Raw genomic sequence first — 25,026 nt, 5'->3', positions numbered from 1 at the left:
CTTAGTTAGTATTCCTTACTGTTTGTTACTTATTTACTTATTTATAATACTTGTTTTGATCTCACTGCAGAACTAATAAGGGATTATCTTATTTTATAGTGTATTAATTGAGTAAAAAGTACAATATTTACCTCCAAAATATAGTGGAGTCGTATTATGAAGTAGGATACAATGGAAATACGCAACTATAAGAAGAATAGTGTCGTAGTCCATTTATGTGGTCAGATCATCATTTAAGACAATTCATATTTTGGATTAATGATTTTTACTTGCAACAGAGTCTTTTTACAGTATAGTTTTGCTACTTTTACTTCAGTAAAATATGATTCTATCACGAGAACAAAATGTTCCAATCGATTGTTCTGAGTGTGACCTCTTTTGCCTTTCTCTCAATCACAACAGTTGCTTTCAGATCATGTCTCGACTCGTCAGGTCTGCTCGTGTACCCGGGAGTCGGCTTTTTTCCCCCTTCAACTGTTTTACAGATGTTCTTCGAGCGCGGACGGCTTCATACATTGATGTCAAATTCATACAGTGAACGGGTAATTCGCATGTTTCGCTGCCACAGCAGTTTAATCACATTTCATGCGTCAACTGTTCCAAGAAAGAGGTGTTGTTGCTGCCTACCCGGCTAGTTAGCATACGAGGCTAACATTAGCTGGCTTGGCTAAATACAGATGTAACGTTTACTACTGTACATTTCAAGCTAGTCGGCTGACGTCAGCTTACACTATATTAGTTTTGTTTAGGTTTTTGGCAGTTTTTGCTAAATGCTGTAAATGTCGCAACTTCTAAACACGACGACACGTTAGCTGATTTATATATAAAGTGCAATTAAATTAGCCAGCTGATCTTACAGTTGGTAGCTAGCTTATAAACTAGTTGCTGGTTAAGTTTGACATCCGGGGGAAATATTGAAACTCTGCGTGGTCGTAATCTGTCTGCAGACTAGAAGTGATAGTGTACATCATCGTGTGTACTTTGCGATAAGGTGGAGGGCTTGGCCCTAAGCTGTCAAATGACCAGGAAACAGTCATGCTACTGCCTGTTATGGTCACATGATGAGGAGGAGAACGTGATGCTGCTACTTCTGCTTTCATATCATCTAAAATGTCATGCGTTGCAAACTCAAAGTCTGTTGCTTTCTTCAAAGGGTAAGTCTGGAGGAGATTTGAAGGGTTGTTACCGTTCTATACACAGTTAAGCTAACACGATATGTAGATTAGAGTAACGGCTCTAACTAATCGATCAGCCGGTCATACCCTGAGTTCATCTGTCGGACAGTCCAGCAATGGTGGAGGAAGAATTCGGATCCTTTACTTTAGCCTCAGTAGTGATTATTTTCTTGAGTAATTGATTTCGATTGATTCACAGTGTTTGAAGTTTTGCCCAACCAAAGAACAAATAAGTACAAGAAACATTCTCTCATTTGTGACCAACTATGAATTTGTTTTTGTATAAAAAATAGCTGATTTAAATTTTCTGTTAATCCACAAATCAGTTAATCACCTAATATTTCAGCTCTACTTGTATATAAATATACTCGTAGGTACGGTAGTAGTTTAATTTATTATATAACATATTTTAAAAGCTCTTCATATGTTCTGTGTGAAATAATCTAAATTTATAAAGTAATTAAAGTGGAGTAAAAAGAACAAATGTAGTGGAGTAGAAGTAGAAAGTAGCGTGGAAAGATAATGCTCACGTAAAGTACAAATCTATACTTAAGTACAGTACTTTAGTAAATGTACATCACATACACTGCAATACAGGGATTCAATATTCGGTAGTTCAGATTTAAATTGTAGCAGCAGAGTGGATTAAAAAAAACATGTCAAGCTAACAAAATTCATGTTGAGGGAAAAATCTGACAATGATCTAATGTTCAAAGGGTTAGAGCTCATCGTCTCTGTTACAATTTGATTAAGAAAGTCGATCCGTTACACATGCTCAAGATATCTGTTGTCACATCTCCAGCAGGACTAGCAGTGTCATGGCTGCTGATGACAAGTCCGCGTCCTCATCCTCAACGGACTGGAGCGTGGAGCCTCCGGTCTCCTCGCCCAGCAGCCCCTCCCACCTGACCCACTTCAAACCACTGACTCCGGAGCAGGATGATCCCCCCCTGCGCTCCGCGTACAGCTCCTTTGTCAACCTGTTTCGCTTCAACAACAAAGGTCAGGCCCACAATAATCTAGAGGAAGTTATGATGAAGCCCCGTTATATATCTCCAATGTTGTGTTTTGCTAAAGTGATGTACTTTTGTGATGTGTAGACAATGCATGATATAGTTCAGGGATCTTCAAAGTCTGACACGGTGATAAAACTGGATTTAGTCACTCCTGTTGTTATTCTTGGCCTTACTTCCAGTTGGGTCATAACTATACAGTCACTACAATATGGGAGATTAATTAATTAGCTGTTGGAGCTTCTTTAAGCTTATATTTGTTTACATCTTTATGTAATGTACCAATGGGTGATCAGGCCTTGAGATGACTTTGACAATGCAGAAATCTATGATTATCAAGTTCTGGAGTCGTAAGGAATCTTTTCTCTAGATTTCAAAGCATATTTCTGGACATTTATTCGCTAAAATCCTGATTTCACACTGAGTCTACAAACACGTGTCTCACGTCTGTGGAAAGATTAGTTTCACTCTGAGAAGTGGAAGCCAGATTTTAAAGTTCAGCCTAAGCTGCCTTCATATGAGCTTCAGCTGAACTTCAGAATGTATCTTTGCAAAGAAAAAGAATTGTAGCTATTTGCTCCACCTCACTTTCAAATTGCTTCATGTTTGACTTAATTTGGTAAATATAAATCTCACGTACAAAAAGACCTCTGACCTTAATGTCTAATGCTTGGAAGTGGAAAAGTAACAATGAACAATGACATTTAAACCGAATCATGTTACTAAGGGTCAAGTCAAAGGGCAGCGCTGCATTTGCTAATCTCGTTCAGGAACAGCTCAGTGACTCACAAACAGTTTGTCATCTTTATTTGGTTTTGTATCGATTCCTTTTACTTACTTCAGGATACAACTCGTAACAAACACAAATCCTTCGTTACAGTATGTTAAAACCTATCCTGAGCAATATTCTACAGCAAATTACAGAAGTCAGCAACTAACCAGAGTCTTGTGAGGTCATGTGACTGAAATTGCCTTCCAGGAAGCAGTGAAACACATGATTAGTGTGTTTGTAGTCCCACCTCTGAAGTCCTGTAACTGAACAACACTCCTCCTCTTCCTCCAGGCAGCTCACTGACATTTATGACAGAGGAGATTACAAGGAGTGCTGCTTTCTCTTTCAGTATCAAAAAGGTTTTGAAAAGATTAAAACAAAAACATTTCCATCACATTTTAAATAGCTTATTTTGTCAAAAACAATTTAATTGTTTAATATATAATTTGTAAGGAAGAAAGCTGCAGGATATTCTCCTCATTTGAGAATCCAGAACAAGCGAACGTTTTCTATTCTCTTAACTTCAGCGTTGTTGAAGAGATGCTCGATGTGGAAAAGTCTCTCAGAATTCAACAATTGGAGTTCAATGTAAAATAGGAAAAGTGGACTGCTTATAAAAACCCACCACAGAGACAAAAACCTTTGTATAACGACTGATACTTGAAGTTGTATCATGATGTATATACTGAACCTCGCTGCAGTGTTTATTTTTCTATTCAGAGATAGTTGAGCGGTGAATTCCTGTTTGGTTAGAGCAAATAAACGTAACGCTTGTGTCGGTAACATCGAAGAAACCAGCGAGCGAGCTTTTAGCAAGCAGCGCTAGCTCCAAAGGTCGCTAAATCTATCAAGAAACTCGCTGAGTCAGCAACACTGACAGCTCATCCATTCAGGACCCCCCCCCCCCCCCTCCAAAGCCACGCCCCCAAAATTATCATTATGAACCTAAACAACCAACATGGTTATTGTTTGTACTCACAGCTGTCTGCCAGATGTTCTTCTTTTTTTCTTTTGTCAAAGCATTTCATTTATTTATCTGGAGAAAAAGACAAATATAACAAAACCTGTTTCTAAAATACTTGACCCACCCAAGCTTTAAAACATATTTATCTAAGAAGTATTGAGTGAGTGAAAATTATATTAATTAAATTACAGTGAACGCATACCACATTAACTTTGTTGTTTTCTGTCTGGACTACATTTTCTTCTTCATTTCCTCTTGTGTGTGTGTGTGTGTGTGTGTGTGTGTGTGTGTGTGTGTGTGTGTAGAGGATGGACGTCCTCCTTCAACGGTTTCAGAGAAGCCAGATGTGCCGTCCCCTTCTACTCAATCAGAGAGGAGGAGCTGGTCCTCAAGTCCAACCCAGTCCCTCTACATCTCCAGGTCGCACCGAAAACAGCACCCAGACCTCCTCCGACGTACCTCGACTGCCTCCGGTAAAACACACACACACACACACGCACAAAATAGTAATTAGTCAATCTTCCAAAACAATAGCCATGACTACATTTCATACACTTAAAGTCCAGTGTAAACTATTGTGTGCCATTTTCTTCCACTGGCAAATTCACGCAGTCGTACAGATTCATATTCTGTGATTAGATCGGAGGATTCATTCAACAGGACATTTATTTTTATTCATTCTGGTTTTCTCAACGCTGTTCTGAAACATAACTTTGAGAAACCTGGACCTTTCCTCTGTCTTGCGTCACACTTTGGTTGATTATCTGTCTTCTGAAACTCTTTGTTAGTTCATTCAGAGTAATGTGTAAACTAATCAGGGGCCACTGATAACACCGTGGACCGTGTCCTCTTGTAGAGCTGCACGGTAGGACCGAAGTGAAGAGTTTTATTCATGCACTTTATCCTAAAGTTCAGTCCTCAACCACTTTAACTACACCGAACAAACAAGGTGACCGATGGAGGTGTGCGCCACCTTATTTAGTCTAAACAACACAAGCATGTGTCAAGAAACGGCGACACAACGCCTGATAACCTTCTGATCAAACAGCTCAGGACATCTAGCTGACAAAGGAAAGGAAAGAACAGCGGCACTTAACCAACACACCACATTTTATATTTTGTATCTATTTTGTATCTTTACCGCAGTATTTTATTGATGAGCCTGCAGAGGAAAAGAGCAGACTTGTGAGACAAAACAAACCAGATACGATGAGAATGATGAATGAATGTACAGGTTGTAACGTCCGCTCTCATGTCTTTTCTGATTGCAGTGGATTGGCCAGGTGAGGGCTCCTCTGCACCGTGTGGTTTCACTAAAGACACTTTTATTTTGACGTCAACACAAGACACAAACTGTTGTGTGTGTGTGTGTGTGTCTGAGTGCATGCCAGTGTGTTTTGATATTTGCATTTTTAATGAAGCGCTTCCTGTCAGTCTTTGGTTTGCTCTAATGTTTCACACTCGCGTACTAATCAAGATGAGTGGAATAATGTTTCTAATGAATGAACTGCTTTCTTCAACATGCTTTTGTTCTTTTTATTGACGTGTTGTTTTATACACATTTGCATAAGGTGTTGAAGTGCATTGTCAAATGTTTGTCACGTATGTTTAAATGCACTGTGAGGAAGAGGAATTGAATTATTATCACCTTACATGAAATGTTTTTTTTAAACAGGCATATTTGACAATGCAGCAGCGTGGATTGTACAGAATTCATTAACTTCATTTCAGTTCTGGTGCTTATTTGGAGTTCTGTGTGTTTCTGTCTACATGCGTTGTTTTAGAAGGCAGCAGGAAGTCAGATACTCCTCTCAGTAATCATGACCCTCGCACAGCTGTGCAACTCCGCACTGCACTGAAGAGGCTGAAGGAAATAATGGAGGGAAAGAGCCAGGTATTCACACACAATCCACACCTTCACACCGTCTTTGCTTCATCTCGTCGTGTCTTAAATGGATTATGTGTCGACCTGAGAACATTTTAAATGTATATATATTATATATGATGTATATAAATGTATATATGCCACGAGCTGCACCCATGCCGTTTTCTCCCTGTGGGTTAATGCCATGTGCTGTGGTTGTTGTCCGCCTGCAGGACAGCGATCTGAAGCAGTACTGGATGCCGGACAGCCAGTGTAAAGAGTGTTACGACTGCAACGAGAAGTTCACAACCTTCCGCCGCCGCCACCACTGCCGTCTGTGCGGCCAGATCTTCTGCAGCCGCTGCTGCAACCAGGAAATCCCCGGAAAGTTCATGGGCTACACGGGTAGGTGTCATAATTGCCATATTTTCAAAATAAAAGCCAAATAACACAGGCAGCTTAGATAAACTCCAGGTGCTTGTTATAATGGGCATGCCAACCAAGCATAATGTTCATTTCCATCGCTTTAATTATATCATTTCAACAGTATAATCTAAAGGGTTATTGTCCTATTTCAGTCACTGTGGGTGAATGTGTGTTATAAGGAAAATGAACCACCTTTTTATGTGGATGTCCAATCAGTGTAGATGGTAAATGTAGTCTATTGAAACAATTAACTCTTCGGGGCTGCTATATTAACCAAGAAAACAGAGTTATCCTGTGCACAGAGCTGTGCAGACGGTGCCTACATGTACCAGGATGCATTGCACGCCAGCTTCTGATGCTCAGGGTCCCCACAGGCCACATCCTCTTGCACAGCTAATGCAGCTGCAGCCCTGCTCAGTTAGCTAGTAGGCAGTACAAGCAAAGAAAACAAGGCTGTTCTGTTCTTATCGAATTCATAATAAAGGTCTGTCTCTAATGTTAGCCTGGCTCAAATAACAGCCTGCTAACCTAATGAGAATGTACAGTAGTTTTGAGAGTATCGTAACACAGTCTGATTAACTTCATCATGCAGTAAAAAACAGTAAATACACTCGTCCTTCTTTGGTCTTTCTGTGTCGTCTCTCGTACTTTGTCTCTGTGAACCCAGGAGATCTGCGGGCCTGTACGTACTGCCGGAAGATAGCACTGAGCTACGCTCACTCGGCCGACTCGTGCTCCATAGGAGAGGACCTGAGCGCCCTGTCCGACTCCACCTGCTCTGTGTGTGTGTTGGAGCCCAGCGAGCCTCGGACACCTGTGGGTGGACGTAAGTCCAGCAGGAATATCTTCCTCGAGGAAGACCTGACCTGGCAGAGGTGATCTCACACGCACGCACACACACACACACAGACACACACACACGCTGGTGCCCAAATACAATCAGAGAGAAGGCTGCACGATGCCCTCAGTGTCCGCTCTGATTTCATGCCTCATTCAGCCGCACCTGGACTGCACCTCCAGTCCCATCCCTGCCGTGTACCTACCCGTTTGTAGTGAAGACCAACCACGTTGGAGCGGGCTTTGGTTGCATGCAGGGAAACAGTCCGAAAGCCTACAACCCAAATCCTGACTGTGTATTTCACATCTTGTTTTCTGTTGCTCAGATTGGTTTCTTTGCCGTGTTGTGATTTTGCTCATGAAACGCACTGCCCTCGTTTTCCAGCCTCCTCCATCTCTGCTTGCTCATTTTCGGTCTTGATTTTCTTTTGTTTAAGACATCCGTGTGTGTGTGTGCGTGCTTTGTACATACTGTACCCTGTGCATGGTCAAGACTCATGAAACGGAATCATGTTAGGTTTGCTGTATCTGTATCAGTTAGCCCTGACTGAGAGGAATTAACAGCACAGTGAGCTGTAAAGATGCTTTGCAGCATGTGACCTGACGGACCAATCAACTGTTTGTAAGTGGTGAAGAACATCAAAGAAGTTTGAGGAAGCTTCAGTAAAGCACGAGGAGCGGTCTAATCCTCCTCTTCAAGTTACTTTTGCTTTTGCTTTTGTTAAGTGAATGTTTAAAGACCTCTTTGTTTCGAGGATAGTCGAAGAATGCATGCGTTTTATAACCTCGTGCTTGTTTGGCTTCGTTATGCAGCGCTTTTGCCTTTGTCAGTCCCGACAGCGATGCCTGAGCTTTGGGGTATCGGCCGATACCGAGTACCGATCAGATACCTGAGTTTAATAAGCTGTGTGTTTGAAGAGAGACTGGGGACATCGGGCGTAAACATTGCTTTACTAACTTTGCAAAGCACAATGTGACAAATAAACACGTGAATATACATTTACTGAATTGTTAAATTAACAGAAATCACAATTCAAGTGTAAACCCTTTTATTGCAGCAACATATTGGTCAAAACTTAAACAGGAATTCAAATTACAGTATATAAACATAGAATTGGACTGAATAGATAGGCCCCACTGTCGCAGATATCCGATCCAGCTGTTTTGAGTATCGGCCTGATATCTGATGTTGGTGCATGTCTGGTTTTGCTGCTGTGTTTTCTTTATAATCGGTGTGCTTCGTGCTTATTTTCTCTTATCAACCTGCCTCAAAGAAAATCAGTTTCCTCTCTCTCTCTCCCGGCGTAGAAAAACTCCTATTGGGATGAGAAAGAAGTGAGTCTTGCTGTTTGTTTCATTACTTTTTCACATCTGTCCGAGCTTTAGCCGTCTGTAAGTAAAAGCTTTCCAGCTCTGTAATCGAAATAGCCTTCTTGTTCAAATGCAGTGATCATAAACTAGACAGAGGAAGTGTAAAGAGAAAGTGAACGATGATGAATCTAAGTCTGTGTGTGTTCATCAGTATGATTCACCAGGAGCAGCAGAACAGTGGCCTGACCTCCAGACTGACGACGCTACAAGAAGACGTCGGCAAATCCCCCGCGAGGAAGAGGTTTGGTTCCCTCGTGAAGAACAATGTCTCCCGGCTCGATTCGGCGCACTCGAGTGAAGCCAAGCAGTGTGAACCGGTGTCTGCGTGTCTCCTCCACAGATCTGCCAGTGTGACCAACCTGTCTCTGGACCGCCCCGGGTCCTCCATGGTGCCGTCCTACGACAGCTCAGTCAGCCCGCCGACCAGCCAAGCCATGTCGGGCACCAAGAGCGGCTCCAAGCTGGACCACAGCGAGGAGGAGAGGAAGATCCTACTGGTGGCTGCTTTTAATCTTTCATTTTCAATGATTTGCATCGCCTTGTTTAACTCGTCGATGAATATTCCTTTACCACGACAACCCTAATCGCAGGTTTGATTCCTCTTTTATCCAATCCTAGAAGAGGAACAACCCGAAACGTTGGCGTTATTAAACATTACTCGTGATGACATACTGACACGCCTCATCCTGCAGGACTCCTCGCAGCTGAAGGACTTGTGGAAGAAGATCTGCCACAACAGCACAGGGATGGAGTTCCAGGACCACCGATATTGGCTGAGGACCTACCCCAACTGCATTGTGGGAAAAGAGCTTGTCAACTGGCTGCTGAGGAGCGGCACCATCTCCACCAGGTAGCATCCCACCGGACCAACGTGTTATTTTTCTGTACTGCGTCGTGTTAGGGGCCTTCGGAAGGAAGATTGATATCACTTTCATATCCGTCCATGAAATATAAAGCTGATGAGCTAACTGTTTCAAGTCTTTGTGCTAAGCTATGCTAATTGTTAGCAGTCCGTAGATTCATATTAAGAGAACAAATATTTGATTGGTGTTGGCCAAAGTGTTGCTTTCCTTTTCAGAGAATGACATCACATCCTGTCCATTATGTCTTTCTTTTTAACCAACTTAATTTTGTAAAAGGAAGTGTGTCAACCATTGTGCAACTAAAACAGGAAGAAGATCACGCTTTAGTGTCAATGTAAGTTCTTCGCAGTTACTATCCCCAGTAGTTGGTGGACAGTGGAACATGTCAGATGACACCCTACGCTCATTTGCATATTGGTGTCGCCATCAGTCATTTGCATAAAGCTTAATGCAGGTTATGCAATATGCAAATATATTTCTTGCTTTTTCCCCGATGGTCTGAATAAGTCTCTAAATTTGTCGTTATTCGGAAATAAAGTTGCTCGGAAGCTCTAAAAAGGCTTCAATCTGGCAAGAAAGTTGCCGAGTTGTTTGGTTCTGAGGAAGCGTTCCAGTTGTCTTCGTGACAGCGGCAGCAACAGTAAAGGGGTCGTTGAAAAGTTGTCTGTTGAGACTTTAAAGAACAATTGGGTTGGGGATCTTTCTTTGACTCGGCCTCTTATACATGGATAAGGAAGCTATCTCTTCTATGTCTCTCCAACATGCTTTGTCTTATTCCTCCTTTCCTGCTCCTTTTTCTTCCATGTCCATCGTGCATCACTCCGTTCTTTCCTGTGATAGATTCTTGGTTATTGAATATAAATGTGCTGTCTCTTGTGCTGTGTTTACAGATGAACTTGACCTAAATGCTCGTACATTGTGCAAACATGAGTGTCAAACTGCAGCTAGAGATTCAATGTGAAGATAACTGTTGTTTTCTATGTCTCATGCACTCCTGCTGCCATAAGCACTTCCTGTTTAAGCTGCTCTTGATCTTGTGTTTCACTGTTCAGCCCTCCGTCGATATCCTGATGCTCCTGTGTTGCAGGGCCCAGGCCATCGCCATCGGCCAGGCGTTAGTGGACGGTCGCTGGCTGGACTGTGTCACTCACCACGACCAGCTGTTCAGGGACGAGTATGCTCTCTACCGCCCCCTCCAGGTAACAGCCCGTCTGTGCACACTGTGATTTCAAATCACAGATCGTTCCAAATGTGTTTCACATTTGCCGCAACATATTTTCACAGCTCATGTGTTGGTATTGATTGATTCTACGGGGTCTTCTGATAACACCAGAGGACATATCACTTGTAGCTTCAGCGATTGTGCTGACGGCGTCTCTCTCTCTGGTCTCCAGAGTACAGAGTTCTCCGAGACGCCGTCTCCAGACAGCGACAGCGTGAACTCCGTGGAGGGACATTCAGAGCCGTCCTGGTTCAAGGACATCAAGTTTGATGACAGCGACACAGAGCAGCTCGCAGATGAGACCGAGTACGCCATGCCGAGTACGTATCGCACGTCGAACGCTTTAACAAAACCCTTTTGTTGGCTTAGAGATCAGTGCTCTTTGCACAGGTGGCTTTGGTTTGGTTTCCAGTGGTGGAAATACTCTCCTTAAGTACTGTCCTTACTAAAGTACTGTACTTACTTAAGTACTGTACTTAAGTATTTAACTGTCCTTAAGTACTGTACTTACTTAAGTACTGTCCTTAAGTACTGTACTTACTTACTTATACTTTGAGTATTATCTTTTCATGCCACTTTATAGTAACAATTCAGAGGTAAATATTGTTCTTTTTACTTCACTACATTTATCTGACAGCTTTACTTACTTTACAAATGAAGATTGATTTTTGTATATAAACATGCAAATATGTCTTGTTGTGAATTAAAGTACCCGACAGTTTGTACAAGTACAGCAGAAATAATTACTTGGTTCATCGATTCGTCGATAGACAGAAAATGAAATGGCAGCTGTTTTAATAATCTTCATTTTCAATACAAAGATGCCAAACGTTTCGTCGTTCCAGCTTCTCAGATGTGGAGATTTGCTGCTTTTCCTTTTTTATAATGTTGAGGTTTACTGTTGGTTGGACAAAACAAACATTGTGACTTTTTCAGAATATTTACAAACAAGCAGTCGCTTAATGGAGAAAATAATCAATACTTAATAGTTCAAAACCTCAGCCAACTACGCTGTCAAATCCTGCAGCTCACTCCCGTGTCTGTCTGTCCAGACTCTGCCAGCCCCAGCAAGAGAACATCTGTCAGCAGTTCCCAGTCGACGGTGGACAGCGACTCAGCGGCCTCCATCAACCTCAACATGGAGCAAAACAACGTCAACTTCCACATCAAGAAACAGTCCAAGCATCCGCATGTGCCCTCTGCAGCTGAGCAGAAAGGTACATGTTACTGAAAACACAATATCTAATGTAAATATGTCACACTTCTTCTTGTGGTTGCTGCTCATTTCCTCCTTCTCCCTCCTGTAGCTGAATTCCTTCTGTCTGAGGATGGAGGACAGAATATTGTCATCAGTGATGCCTTCATCAAAGGTAGGAACTCTGCACTTCCTTATTGACTTCATCAGACAATCATTAAATTGCCTAAATAGTTGAGCTCAACCTGCTCCTGACTTGACGTCCCTGCAGAGTCTCTGTTCAACCGGCGCGTGGAGGAGAAGGCTAGAGAGATGCTGTTTACTCCGCTGGGTTGGCACCACAGCTCTCTGGATCAGCTCCGAGAGGAGAACGGAGAGAAGAAGGCCATGGAGAGGCTGCTGTGAGTGGACGTGATGCCTCTGTTTGTGTCCAGTGGGATTATACATCGTGGTAGAAGTCCACTGACTGATGTTTGCAGAGACGAGATGTGTTCTAGTTGATTCTTGTCGTGTTGAGTGCTCTGCTCTTTGAACAGCATGTGGTTTCCACAGAGCAACTTTTTGCTAATCATAACGAAGATATTTTCCCCTCTTGTCTCACCATCTGCCTCCCTTTTGTTCAGCTCTGCCAACCACAGCCACATGATGGCGCTGCTGCAGCAGCTGCTCTACAGCGAGTCCCTGTCTCTGTCCTGGCGGGACATCATCGTGCCCGTGGTCCGGCAGGTGGTCCAGACGGTGCGGCCCGACGTTCGCAACTGTGATGACGACATGGACATCCGCCAGCTGGTCCACATCAAGAAGGTCAGACACCGTCTCGTCGACTCAGTCAAACCGTAGTCACGTGTCACTCTTTAAGAGGTTAGACGCGTTCATTTAATTGTGCATGAGGCATGAAATCAGCCGGTTAGACTGTCTGCTTCAGGTGGTTCAACTGAATCTTCATTTCAGATCTCTGGAGGCAGGAAGTTTGACTCGAAGGTGGTAAACGGCTTCGTATGCACCAAGAACGTCGCCCACAAGAAGGTAGGATCAAGTTCCCCTGTTTCACGTTCATTGTCTCTTTGAAATCAACAGTGATGTCCAGAAATTCAGGAGTATATTGGCAGTTCAAATAATACTTGTCTGACCTGTAATCAGATGAACTCCTACATCAAGAACCCCAAAATCCTGCTGCTGAAGTGCTCCATAGAGTACCTGTACAGGGAGGAGTCTAAGTTTTCCTGCATCGACCCCATCGTGCTGCAGGTCAGTAGGTCACGCTCACCACCGTTCGTAGCCTGCTTTGCGTTTGCCTCCCGTTTGCTTGAAACTAAGACCAGATTTTTCTTCGTCTCTCGCTCAGGAACGAGAGTTTTTGAAGAACTATGTGCAGCGGATAGTCGACGTCCGTCCAACCCTGGTGCTAGTGGAGAGGACCGTGTCTCGTATTGCTCAGGACATGCTGCTGGAGCACGGCATCACCCTGGTCATCAACGTCAAACCGGTCGGTGAAGTATCAGTGCTTTATAACTGATGCTTTAGCCACTGTTTGTTTATAATCAGCACATAAAACAAATATTAAAATCACCAGAAGTTAGAACAACTTCTGTACGTAGCGGTCCTGGATCACTTTTCAGTTTTCTCCTTTTTCATTTGTAGCAAGTCCTGGACAGGGTGAGTCGTATGACCCAGGGAGACCTGGTGATGTCCATGGACCAGCTCCTCACCAAACCTCGTCTGGGAACCTGCCTCAAGTTCTACATGCAGCCCTTCACCCTGGCCAACGGTGAGAGACACACCTCCACTCTACTTCTCTCACTTTAAATTGCTGTGAGATAAAAAAAACAAAAAAAACCGCCCTGTTGAGTAAACCATGCTTCCTGTTTCTGTCTCCAGATGAAGTGAAGACTCTGATGTTCTTTGAGGGCTGCCCTCTTCATCTCGGATGCTCCATCAAGCTGCGAGGAGCCTCCGAGTACGAGCTGGCCCGGGTGAAGGAGATCATAATGCTGATGGTGTGCGTGGCCTACCACTCCCAGCTGGAGATCTCTTTCCTCATGGACGAGTTCGCCATGCCGCCCAGCTTGGCCCAGAGCACCTCGTTCCCCTGCCTGCTGGAGGGCACGTCCGTGGAGGAGGAGGAGGCGGATGGGGAGACAAATGGAAGGAGCCTGGAGGAAACGGTAGTGCCCGAAGACTCGGCACCGGGAGGACGAACTGAGGAGGAAGGGCTTCCCACTGAGACGTCACCCAAAAATGGAGATATAGACACTCTCCAAGACGAGCAGTATCTCAACTCGTCCTCCCCTCCCCAAGACAGGGCGGCTGTTAACATAGAGGCACTGACCTCCACGCCATTTCCCAGTTCCATTGCACTGCCTCTGTGTGTCCCGCCTCCGTTCCTCATGGAGGAAGACCTGGAGATGGACTCGGATACTCTCATCATGGCGTCTGAGGGAGAGACGGGGGACGAGGGAAGCCTAGTGAAGGGGGATTCACACGATACGGACGACGGGGAAGGTGCCGCCACTACTCGGTCGTTCCGAGACCCCCTGCAGGACGACACGGGGATGTTTGTGACCGAGCAGGTGGATTCAACCGACGACCGCCTGAAGTCCACCTCTGCCGTCTTCAAGCAGGAGCTCAAGGACATCATCCTGTGCATTTCCCCCTTCTTCACATTTAAAGAACCATTTCTCCTCATGCCTGCTGGCATGCACTGTCCCAGCAGGGATTACTTCCCAGAGAAGGTACCTAGCTTTGTTCTCTTCTGTTTAGCCTTCACATACTGAATAAGACCTGCGACTAACGATGATTTTCTTGATTAATCAATGAATTGTTTCGTCTATAAAATGTCAGAAAATCCCAATTCCTGCAAGACTGATGTCTTTAAATGTCTTCTTTTGTCTGACCAACAGTCCAAAAACCCCAAATATTCACTTTACAGTGATGTGAAACGAGAGAAGTAGTAGATTTAGGCTTTTTAACTTAAAAGATGACTTTAACAGCTGATTTATCAGCTAATCGCTCCAGACTGTGTTATTCGGCAGAGTTTCCTTTATTCCTTCCGACTTGTACCATGCTCATCTGTGTCCTCCCTGTCTTCCAGGTCTACCTCTCTCCCCTCCTCAACAAGGACTACAAGGAGCTGGACGGACGCAGAAAGCGGCTGCTCCTTAAAGACTCCGCCCCCTCCGCTCTGGTCAGTGGACAGACCAACGGCGGCCCTCAGCCGAAGCCCATCGACGTCCTGCCCTCCCACAGTCTTACCAGCACGCGCATCATAGAGCAGCTGAGCGGCAGCCAGGGACTGGCCAAGATGCTGGCCGACTACAGGGCAAAGGGAGGCCGTATCCGACAGAGGGAGGCCGCCGACCCCTTCAGCGCCGCGACTCCCGTCAGCCTGCAGAGCAAAGCGCTGGACGCTGCGGTGAAGCCACCGGCGAGGGCCGACAGCGAAGAGGAGAAGCCAAGCAAGCTGACCGAGATGAGCTGGGTCCCCAAGGTGAGCAGTGTGGAGACCAAGATTCATTAACTGCTTAGAAGTAAACACAAACTATCATCACATTCAGTGTAACTCACCACGAGGATCATTCCCCTCATCACAACACATTTGAAAAGATTTGTTTTTTTAAATTTTGGAGCATTTCAAAACCTGCATTGTTTACACCCACGCTGACTTCACAGCAGGCTTCTGCATTTCACTTCTTCTCCTCGGAAACGAATGTCAGCTCAGGCCAATCTCCACACATCCACGACAGACCGTGTTTACAGTAACCGTCACTCTTCTGTTTACTGTTAATACCAGTGACACAAAACCTCCTAACGAGTTCAAACGGCGCAGCGTCTTCAGTTAATTGCTGTTCCACGAAGCTACAGGAATAACTATTCCTACATAGATACATATATAATTGAGGAGTGTTTGTTTTGCACCTGTCGTTTCCTCAGAGCTCTGACTGGACTTGTGTTGATCATCACGAAGCTCTGGTTGCTCTGAGTAACTGGAGCTACTTCCACCTGAGAGAAAAGAGTGCACAGGTCTTTATCTTCTGTATTATCTCCCTGCACATGCATCTCCTGCTTTACAACAGAGCATGCAATTTATGACGTTTTTTTTTTTTTTAAACCGGTAGAATTAACTCAGGAAAGGTAGTTTCTGCTAACAATATGTCTTGTTTGTGAACGTAGTTTTGCAGCATTTAGCTGCACTTTCCTGCAGGGCTTTCCTCCCTTTTAAACGCGCTCCTCCTCCTCCCCCACGCTGTCCAGTTCTTCTCCGCTCACGCTCACTCCAAACACTAAAAAGACATTGTGTGGATGTGCATGCGCGTCATCACATGTGATGTCAGGCAGCGATCGTACCGTCAGGTTGAAGCTGGCGGTCTACAGTTCTGAGTGATTGTATCGTTTTTCGCTTTTCCTTTTAATTTTGCATTTTTAACTCTGGAATTCTCCCGATGTTCCCAATGGCCAGTCCGGCCTGCCGTCCCCCAGCCCTGATTGTTCATTCATGAGGGAAACTATGAGTACGGTGTGTTTATTAATGGCCGCCCGTGGCTCTTCTTTCATCTTACTTCACTCACGTCTGTGTTTGTTGTTGTTGTCCTCAGCTGGACTGTCTGAACCCCGTCAACCACCAGCGACTGTGTGTGCTCTTCAGCAGCTCCTCATCCGAGTCCAGCAACGCGCCCAACCCCTGCGTCAGCCCATGGTAAACCCTGTTCATGTGCAGAGCATTCAGAAAGAATCTGTCCTTGTTTTGGATGACTTTGTAGCCATTTTGTTTGTTGTCAGCAGGATTGTCACAATGGACTTCTACGGCAAGAATGACCTCTCCCTCGGTGTGTTCCTGGAGCGATACTGTTTCCGGTAAGATAAAACAACAGTGAACTAAATGTGTTGTTGTGAATGTAAACAGAGAAACTTATCATGTAGCTTGTAACAGTTCTCACAGTACGTAAGGCTCCCAGTGTGCTTCATGAAGCTGTGTGTGCGTGGATGTTTACTCCAGGCCGTCTTACCATTGCCCCAGCATGTTCTGTGAGACTCCCATGGTGCACCACATCCGGCGCTTTGTGCACGGCAGTGGCTGTGTGCAGATTGTGTTGAAGGAGCTGGACTCCCCCGTGCCCGGTTATCAGCACACGATCCTCAACTACTCCTGGTGCCGCATCTGCAAACAGGTCAGTCATACTAACAGAGAAGCGATGTGAAGCATTCGGTCTGATTATCAGGCTCGACTTCTCTCTCTTACGCTCAACACGCCGCCTCTGACTGTAAGGTGACACCAGTGGTGCCGCTGTCCAACGACTCGTGGTCCATGTCTTTCGCCAAATACCTGGAGCTTCGCTTCTACGGCCACCAGTACACCCGGAGGGCCAACGCGGAGCCCTGCGGACACTCCATCCACAAAGACTACCACCAGTACTTCTCCTACAACCAGATGGTGGCTTCCTTCAGGTCGGTCAGCTGTCACCGTGTCCTCTATCCTTCATTCATACACCGCCGAATAAGACTTATTACAGGTTTAATACATGAGGTTTTAAGCATTAATATAGCAGCAAAGAACTATTTATGTAAAGATACGCTGGCGTAATCTGGAGGGAATATTATTATAAGTGGAGCTAAAGTAATTACAATGAACTCTTTAAAGTGATGACGGCATTAATGCAGGATATTTTACATTATTTGACATTGATTTACACTATTTTTAGTTGAATAAAAGCTCCTGTTGTGTTCGTGGAATCCTTGAACGAGTCTTGACACCGTTTTCCCGTCTCGCTCCTTCTCAGCTACACTCCTGTGCGTCTGTTGGAGATTTGTCTTCCTCGTCCCAAGATCTTCATCAGGAACCTGGGACCATCGAAGACCAACCTGCAGCAGGACCTGAAGGACTTCTCTCTAAAGTAAAGACGGAGCTCATCAGTCTGCATTCATCTAGACACGTCAAGCCCCGAGGCTAATAGTCTGAACTAGAGATCATCACCTGAACACATGCACCAGTCCACCGTTTCCCTCCGCTCTCTCCTCAGAGTGGCTCAGGTGTACCTGGCCATAGACGACCGCCTCACCTCCCTCAAGACCGACACCTTCAGTAAGACGCGAGAGGAGAAGATGGAGGACCTCTTTGCTCAGAAAGACGTCGGTTGTTTTTTCCTTCCCCGTGTGTCGGTATGTCTCTGGTTTTAAGTGGTCGTCATGTAGACTCATAGTGGCGCTTCTGTGTGTGTGTGTGTGTGTGTGTGTGTGTGTGTAGATGGAAGAGGCAGAGCTGCGGAGCTGTATCGAAAAGCTACAGGGGCGACTTCAGGCCTGCTGTCTGGATTCTCCTCAGCAGGTGCAGGCGGTTCTGGAGTCGCTGGTGATGAAGAAACAGAGTCTGTGTGAGATGCTGCAGTCCTGGAACAGCAGGTCAGAGCCGCTGCTGACGTCCTGCAACATCTTGCACATGAGCAAAAAGGATATTCAGTGTCACGAGAGTCACATCGGTAGTTAGTGAAGACGCCGTTACCTGTAATCAACTCCTATATGTGTGTTTGTGTCCCCCCCAGGCTGCAGGAGTTGTTCCAGCAGGAGAAAGGCAGGAAGCGTCTGTCCGTCCCTCCCAGCCCGGGCAGACCCCGACAGACCGCCGCTGACGACAGCAAGGTCGGTAACATCGTTACATTTACGTGCACTGAAGCAACCGCGTCAGCGTTTTACCAGCAACCTGATTGCGACTGTGAGGTGAAAGCTGTGAGCGCTCTCAGTACTGAGCACGTCGGTCCAAATGCTCCAACACACAAAACGTCATGTTTCACCAATACACTTCTTTTTCTAATTATTATTGGTTATTTGTAGTCCCAAACAAGTTACTGACGTTGACGTAAACACAGCTCAACTCATTTAAGTTGAATTAATGTGTTAATTTATTTATTTATTGAACAGGGTACTCTGGACTCCTCCCCCCGCAACCCCTCACCTGTGGTACAGAATGGTGACAAAGGTGAGTTTTCTGTCTCAGACCTGAATCCGTCCTGTTTTATTGTGACTGAGTGAAGAGTGATGGTGAAGCTGACTGTAGTTTATATCATAATTCATATTTATTCCACCGACAGAGGACCGTCATCTGTGCATCCTGCCCTCCACCTCCTCCTCCTTGCTGCCGTCACCAGGAGAACCTGGAGCTGAACCTTTCACTCCTGGTCCCTCCTTCACTGAGCAGGACTCAGTCAGCATCCCAGAAGGTGTGTGAGCGCACACACACACACACACACACACACACATATACATATCTCCTGTAGCTTACTGTAGCCGTATCATCTGTATACATTCTTTGTCAGATGTGTTTGACGGACACTTGCTGGGCTCCACTGACAGCCAGGTGAAGGAGAAATCCACCATGAAAGCCATCCTCGCCACCTTCCTGCCCGGCAACAGCTACAACCCCATCCCGTTCCCGTTGTGAGTGATGCTCTGTGGTGCGAGGCCAGGTTTAGTGTCTCAGAGTGCTGAAAAACTGGGAGGAAACTGAGCTGTACTCAGGCTTGTCACAGGCTTCAGCTGTTTGCCTCTGACTGTCATGTGCTCTGTTGTTGACAGCGACCCGGACAAACACTACCTGATGTACGAACACGAGCGGGTTCCCATCGCCGTGTGTGAGCGAGAGCCCAGCTCCATCATCGCCTTCGCTCTCAGGTGACACCCGCCGGCTCTCTCCGGCTCAGCTCAGAGTGCAGCTTTAACAACGTCCGTTTTGATGTCAAACATGATGTCGTTTTGTTTTTCCTCCCAGCTGTAAGGAGTACAAAACGTCTCTGGACGATCTGTCCAAGACGTCCAACGCAGGCGGAGACGAGACTCCGCAGGTCATCAGGTACCAACACACAGTGACTGAAGTACTGCGCCTTTGTTGAGTACTTTATTTCACTTTTAACTGGTCAGCTGATCGTGTCAAATGATGAACAATGAGCATGTTAAATACACAGGATGAGCTGCCCTAACTTCTGTTGTCTGTTTCCCTCTTCAGTGCCGGGGAGAGTCGGGCTAAGAGCAGCCCGGCCCGGCCCAGTGAGTCGGCCTCGTCCCAGCAGAGCCGCGCCAGCACGGAGACGGACCCCCTCAGTAAGAGTTCAGGTCAAATATCGACTTCATTCACGGAGGATTTAAGACCTCTAGATGTGGAACGATTCACTTTTATCACTGTTTCGTGCAGAGGATGCAGACCTGGCAGATAAGCAGAAGAAGCAGAACCTGAATCCACACGTTGAGCTGCGTGAGTACAGTTCTTCACCTCAGAGATCAGTGGTGGAGCAAGTACGAATACCAGCCCTTTAAAACACTGTCAGTTAAGTAAAAGTATGTACAATCAGGACTTACCTGAGCGACGTGAACCTTCGTCTGTTGTGGTCATTTGTAGAATTCTCTGATGCCAACGCCAAGTTCTACTGTCGGATCTACTACGCCGAGGAGTTCCACAAGATGCGCGAGGAGATCATGGAGAGCACCGAGGAGGAGTTCATCCGCTCGCTGTCCCACTGCGTCAACTGGCAGGCTCGGGGGGGGAAGTCCGGAGCTGTGTTCTACGCAACGGAAGGTTGTATTTATACACCTCCGATAGATGTTACCAGTTAAATGTGATTGTATGCGATGGGGTGGGTAAGTCCTTTAAAGAAAGATCGCTTTAAATGTAAAAATGGCAAAAATCAAAACTTTAGAAGAAACCAACAGCGCTACAGACGAGCTGTCTTTAAACGTGTCGTATTTGTATTTTAGTGTATTTGCTGGAGACAGGTTTGTGTTTGTGACTCTTCGCGACCCAGAATCAGAATCAGGTTTATTGCCAGGTGAGTTTTTACAAACAGGGAATGTACCTTTAGTGTTTTGGGGGAACAAGAAATACAAATAAACAGGAAGGACTGTAAAAGTCAGGAATCATGAAAACAAAGGGATTTATCATGAAAAATATCTGTATTTCAAATAAAAACAGCTGTGCAATGTTTAAACCAAAGAGCAAACGTCCACACTGTAAAGAATATGTGCAATATGCAAAGACGATAATCCAGAAATGCGCGTTTAGATTTTTTATTCTCAAACGTTGTACAAAACATACGTCAGTTTCCTCAAACTTGTCACAGAAGTCCACCCCGGAGTCGAGCATGAACTGATTAGAATGCGTGACCTCACAAAACACGTGTTCCACATTGTGGACCGACATGGATGGAAACTGTCGCTCGACTGGTTGGCGGAGGCGTAAAACCAGCAGGCTTTCATTCTAGTTTCTCTTATTTTGTATTATTGGCAACAAATCATAACCAGCAATGTGTTGGTCCATCTCTTGGAAGCGTGTTGATAACAGGAACCGTCTGCTCCTGTCACAGATGACCGGTTCATTCTGAAGCAGATGCCCAGACTGGAGGTCCAGTCCTTCCTGGACTTTGCACCGCACTACTTCACCTACATCACGGGAGCGGTGCAGCAGAAGGTACGCTCCGTGAAGAGACGCTCTGTGTTTTGACTCCAGTAGCCGAGTTTAAATGAATAACAAAACCTGTTTCTGCACCGCAGCGACCCACCGCGCTGGCCAAGATTCTGGGTGTTTACAGGATCGGTTACAAGAACTCTCAGAACAACACGGAGAAGAAGCTGGACCTGCTGGTGATGGAGAACCTCTTCTACGGACGCAAGATGGCTCAGGTGTGTATATATATATATATACACACACACAGTTTGAAAGCAGCTCAGTCCCCGACATGCAGACTGTTCATGTTTGTTAAACGTGTCCTGATCCGTGACGTCTTCCTCTGCAGGTGTTTGACCTCAAAGGTTCCCTGAGGAACCGCAACGTGAAGACGGACTCGGGGAAGGAAAGCTGCGAGGTGGTTCTGCTGGACGAGAACCTTCTGAAGTTGATCCACGACAACCCGCTGTACATCCGCTCCCACTGCAAGGCCATCCTGCGGGCCGCCATACACAGCGACGCCTACTTCCTGTCCAGCCACCTCATCATCGACTACTCGCTGCTGGTGGGGCGCGACGACGCCACCGATCAGCTGGTGGTCGGGATCATAGGTGAGAGGAGACGTCTGTCAGCACCAGGTGTTGGTTTGGATGTATTTATCTGGTGATGTCTCCTGTCCTTCTACTCTTTGCTGCAGATTATATCCGGACATTTACGTGGGACAAGAGGCTGGAGATGGTCGTCAAGTCCACCGGAATCCTGGGAGGTCAAGGTGAGTGTTAAAGGGACAGTGTGGACTCTTTAAAGTGGGGTTGTGTGAGTCTGAACGTTGTTTCCCGTCTCTGATGTCGTGTTGTCTCGTTCAGGTAAGATGCCCACCGTGGTCTCTCCGGAGCTGTACCGATCTCGCTTCTGCGAGGCCATGGACAAATACTTCCTCATGGTACCGGACCACTGGACCGGCCTGGGCGTCAACTGCTGAGCAGTGCGTACATGTACAGGAATACCGAGACACACACACACACACACACACACACACAGGTACTCACGCTCCTCAGGATGCAAGTTCAACACAAGCACACTGGACGTTGTACACGTTTGTGCGGACTAAAGCCTGTGTGTAAACCAGTACACAGCACCATTCCACAGAGGCAGTGCCGCTCTGTAGCATCATTGAGACAATTCAGATCATTTTTTATCTTTTCAATATTATCAGATTATTATTTATCCTGACGTGTTTCATGGAGGGTTTGTTTTATTCGCGCCACGAGTCTGAACTGTTTCAAGGGGACCCACTGAAAGCATTCAGTGTTTAGATTAGTTTATAAATTAAACCGTGTAATTTAATGTTTGTAAATGTACAGCGATTATGTAACTATTAAAAGATTATTAACTGTTGTCTGTGTGGGGTTTTTCGGTGTTAATGAGGAAGAAATGAATGTCAGCGATGTGAATGGCTGATCTGTGGAGTCGTGTACTTCGAGCTTCCAGTCCTGCCTGAAGATGCCGTTCCTCAAGAACCTACAGGAGAACCTACAGGAGAACCTACAGGTGACCCACGTCCTCTGCTGCCTCCAGCAGCTGCAAACAGTCAGCACGGCTCAATGCACGGCTCGGTGACTGGATCCTTTCAGGTTCACCTCACTCAACTCAGTGCACTGAAGCATGTGGACGTGTTGAAGATGATCCGCTGAAGTTCAAACCAAGCATCAGAATGTGATCCATGTGACTTCTAACATGGCGTGGTTGTTGGTGATGGGCTTCGAGTGTTTCAGAAACTGATGGGTCAGTGTTTATCTTAAACAGTATGATGCAAAAAAATGTTATCGTATGCTATGAAATAATCTTTAAAAGTCAGTGTACCATGTCATGAACATGTATATCAGTCGTAGTATATAGCATGTTGATGTTTCACACTGAAGAATGAAACTAATCGCCTGAAAGAGAAAAATAAAATAATAACTTCAAACTTTTTTTTTTAATTTTTTTTTATAATTGTACAATTTTTATAAAATAACGGGTCGCTGACAAACAGCCCTCAGCATGTCGTCCTGCACCAGCAACTGGTACGAAAATCAGACACGTGACCGGATTGTCGGGACTGGTGAAGCTCATTTCCTGTTAGAAGAATAATAATACTGGCAGACAGAAACACACTGAGCTTCTTAACACGTGTGTGCTCATCGGCCGTCTCCATTTCAATCTGACTGCAGCTACAAAGGGTTCTCAATTTAAAATAAGCTCATTAATATGCACAACTTTTAGTCTGGAGCGATGACTCCGATACACACTTCAGAATGGAGACGTCCTCTGGAGATTCGTCTTCATACAAAGCTTTACGTGCTCAACATCGACATAACGTACAAAATCAATTTCATATCAGTACCTAACGCTAACACACAACTTAAAGAGCAAGTCTGGAGATATTCTATCGTCTTATCGTCTACAAAGCCCGTGAAAAGACCAAATATTATAAAAGCCTCAGATCGCATCCTCTAAAGCGCTAAAGAGCTTCACTGTTATTAAAAACAAATCAGTGAGACATGTTAATTCATTACCAGGAACAGACATTTACCTCCGAGTGACTTTTGCTAAAAACTACGGTTCCCAGCTGCTGAAGAAACTTATTTCAGTTATTTAACCCTTTTTAAAATCAAAGTAGGTCATTTGTATTGATAAACAGATTTGCACATTGATGGTTTTGGTCTTCGGGGGTTTGTTGACGAGAAGAATACAGAATATCAGCGGAGGTCACGGAGAGCGAACAGTGGAGTGAGACGTCATTTCAACAAACAAACACCAGCCTGCGTACCGGTCCCTCGTGCAGAGTTCCCGCTCAAACTGTCATTCAACGCAACATAACCGCCCACATTACGCTCGACTCATTAAAGAATCATTTCACCCAAAATTGCAAATAATAATCATTTGGCATCTCGTGGCAGATGGTCGTGCGAGTACTTTTGGTTTGTATTCGTCCACGTTTTGAGATTTCTGCCTCCGCGCTCAATGTTTGGCGCTCATGAGTATTAAAAATGAATCAAAACTCAAAACCGATCGTCTTTACACAACAACGATGTCCTGAATGCTCCACAGACCTGAGAACACTTTGCACTGGAGACACTACAAACACACAGGCCTGCAATTCATAATCATTTTCATTATTGATGAACATGTTATTTAATCTCTGCTTTAGAAAATTACATTTATTTGAAAATAGCAACAAAATGTAAAATATATTAGTGAACATATTCAAATTGATTGTTTTTTGACCAACAGTCCAAAACCCAAAGCTTTAGTTTAATGAAGGAAAAATATTAAACTTTAAATATTAATATATTTTTAAAAACAGTTGCCGATTTATTTTATGTTGATTGACAAATCGACGAATACTTTCAGCTGGAGTACAATAAATTCTTTAAAAAGTAACGTGTGCACAGTGCGCTCCGGCGATTTTTCTAAATAACCGACAAAACATCGTCACTTCACGGTCCATTGAGTGGCTCTTCTGGAGCTTTCAATCACATCACATGAACTTCTTCAGCAGAGGGAAGTTATCCCAACTGTTATGAAATTGAGGATGGTTTTTTTTTTTCTTGCACTTAAAGGACTTTCTGTCCACGTTAGAGTTCTTTACAGCGGTTCATTTAGTCGCTCTTCTGGAGCTTTTGATCACTGAATTTGGGAAATCTTTTCTGCAAATGTACTTTATCTTTGAAGGAGTCTGAGGTGCAACTCTATAACCCACAATGTACCCGTGTTGCATGTCATCCCTCCTCTCTTTCCCCACGTTTCCTGCCTCTCGACTGTTTGTCAATTGAAGGCAAATATCTGAAAACCCGGACAAACCCGCACGGCTCAACACCACCAGGGTTCAGTTATTCAGGTGAGCTGATTCTTTAAGAA

General features: G+C 45.0%; 1 protein-coding gene across 5 annotated transcripts; it reads left to right on the top strand.

The window, feature by feature from the left end:
• Positions 1-432: 432 nt before the first annotated feature.
• Positions 433-22,493, top strand: pikfyve (phosphoinositide kinase, FYVE finger containing). 5 transcript variants are annotated; one of them, XM_079277550.1, is made up of 44 exons: positions 433-542; positions 1,978-2,177; positions 4,230-4,397; positions 5,712-5,818; positions 6,022-6,193; positions 6,882-7,089; positions 8,360-8,386; positions 8,574-8,663; positions 8,763-8,919; positions 9,115-9,272; positions 10,373-10,484; positions 10,680-10,827; positions 11,560-11,724; positions 11,815-11,877; positions 11,974-12,103; positions 12,326-12,506; positions 12,654-12,728; positions 12,843-12,950; positions 13,048-13,188; positions 13,344-13,470; positions 13,581-14,434; positions 14,794-15,189; positions 15,633-15,722; positions 16,295-16,395; positions 16,482-16,553; positions 16,696-16,867; positions 16,966-17,144; positions 17,477-17,590; positions 17,717-17,825; positions 17,941-18,095; positions 18,236-18,332; positions 18,612-18,669; positions 18,782-18,910; positions 19,007-19,127; positions 19,266-19,361; positions 19,459-19,539; positions 19,693-19,787; positions 19,879-19,938; positions 20,083-20,259; positions 21,044-21,147; positions 21,231-21,359; positions 21,473-21,734; positions 21,821-21,895; positions 21,990-22,493. In XM_079277550.1, the coding sequence occupies exons 2-44, from the start codon at positions 1,994-1,996 to the stop codon at positions 22,103-22,105; spliced, it is 6,363 nt and encodes a 2,120-aa protein (XP_079133676.1). In that variant the 5' UTR covers positions 433-542; positions 1,978-1,993; the 3' UTR covers positions 22,106-22,493. The 5 variants fall into 5 exon arrangements, with proteins under 5 accessions (XP_079133676.1, XP_079133675.1, XP_079133677.1 ...); XM_079277549.1 differs by having other exon boundaries at positions 5,709-5,818; XM_079277551.1 differs by lacking the exon at positions 8,360-8,386 and having other exon boundaries at positions 5,709-5,818.
• Positions 22,494-25,026: the final 2,533 nt, after the last annotated feature.

This window comes from Melanostigma gelatinosum (assembly GCF_949748355.1).
Source record: "Melanostigma gelatinosum genome assembly, chromosome: 10".
NCBI classification, from domain to species: Eukaryota; Metazoa; Chordata; class Actinopteri; order Perciformes; family Zoarcidae; genus Melanostigma; species Melanostigma gelatinosum.
Note: the sequence above shows the minus strand (reverse complement) of the source record. Positions and strands in the feature narration are given on the sequence as shown.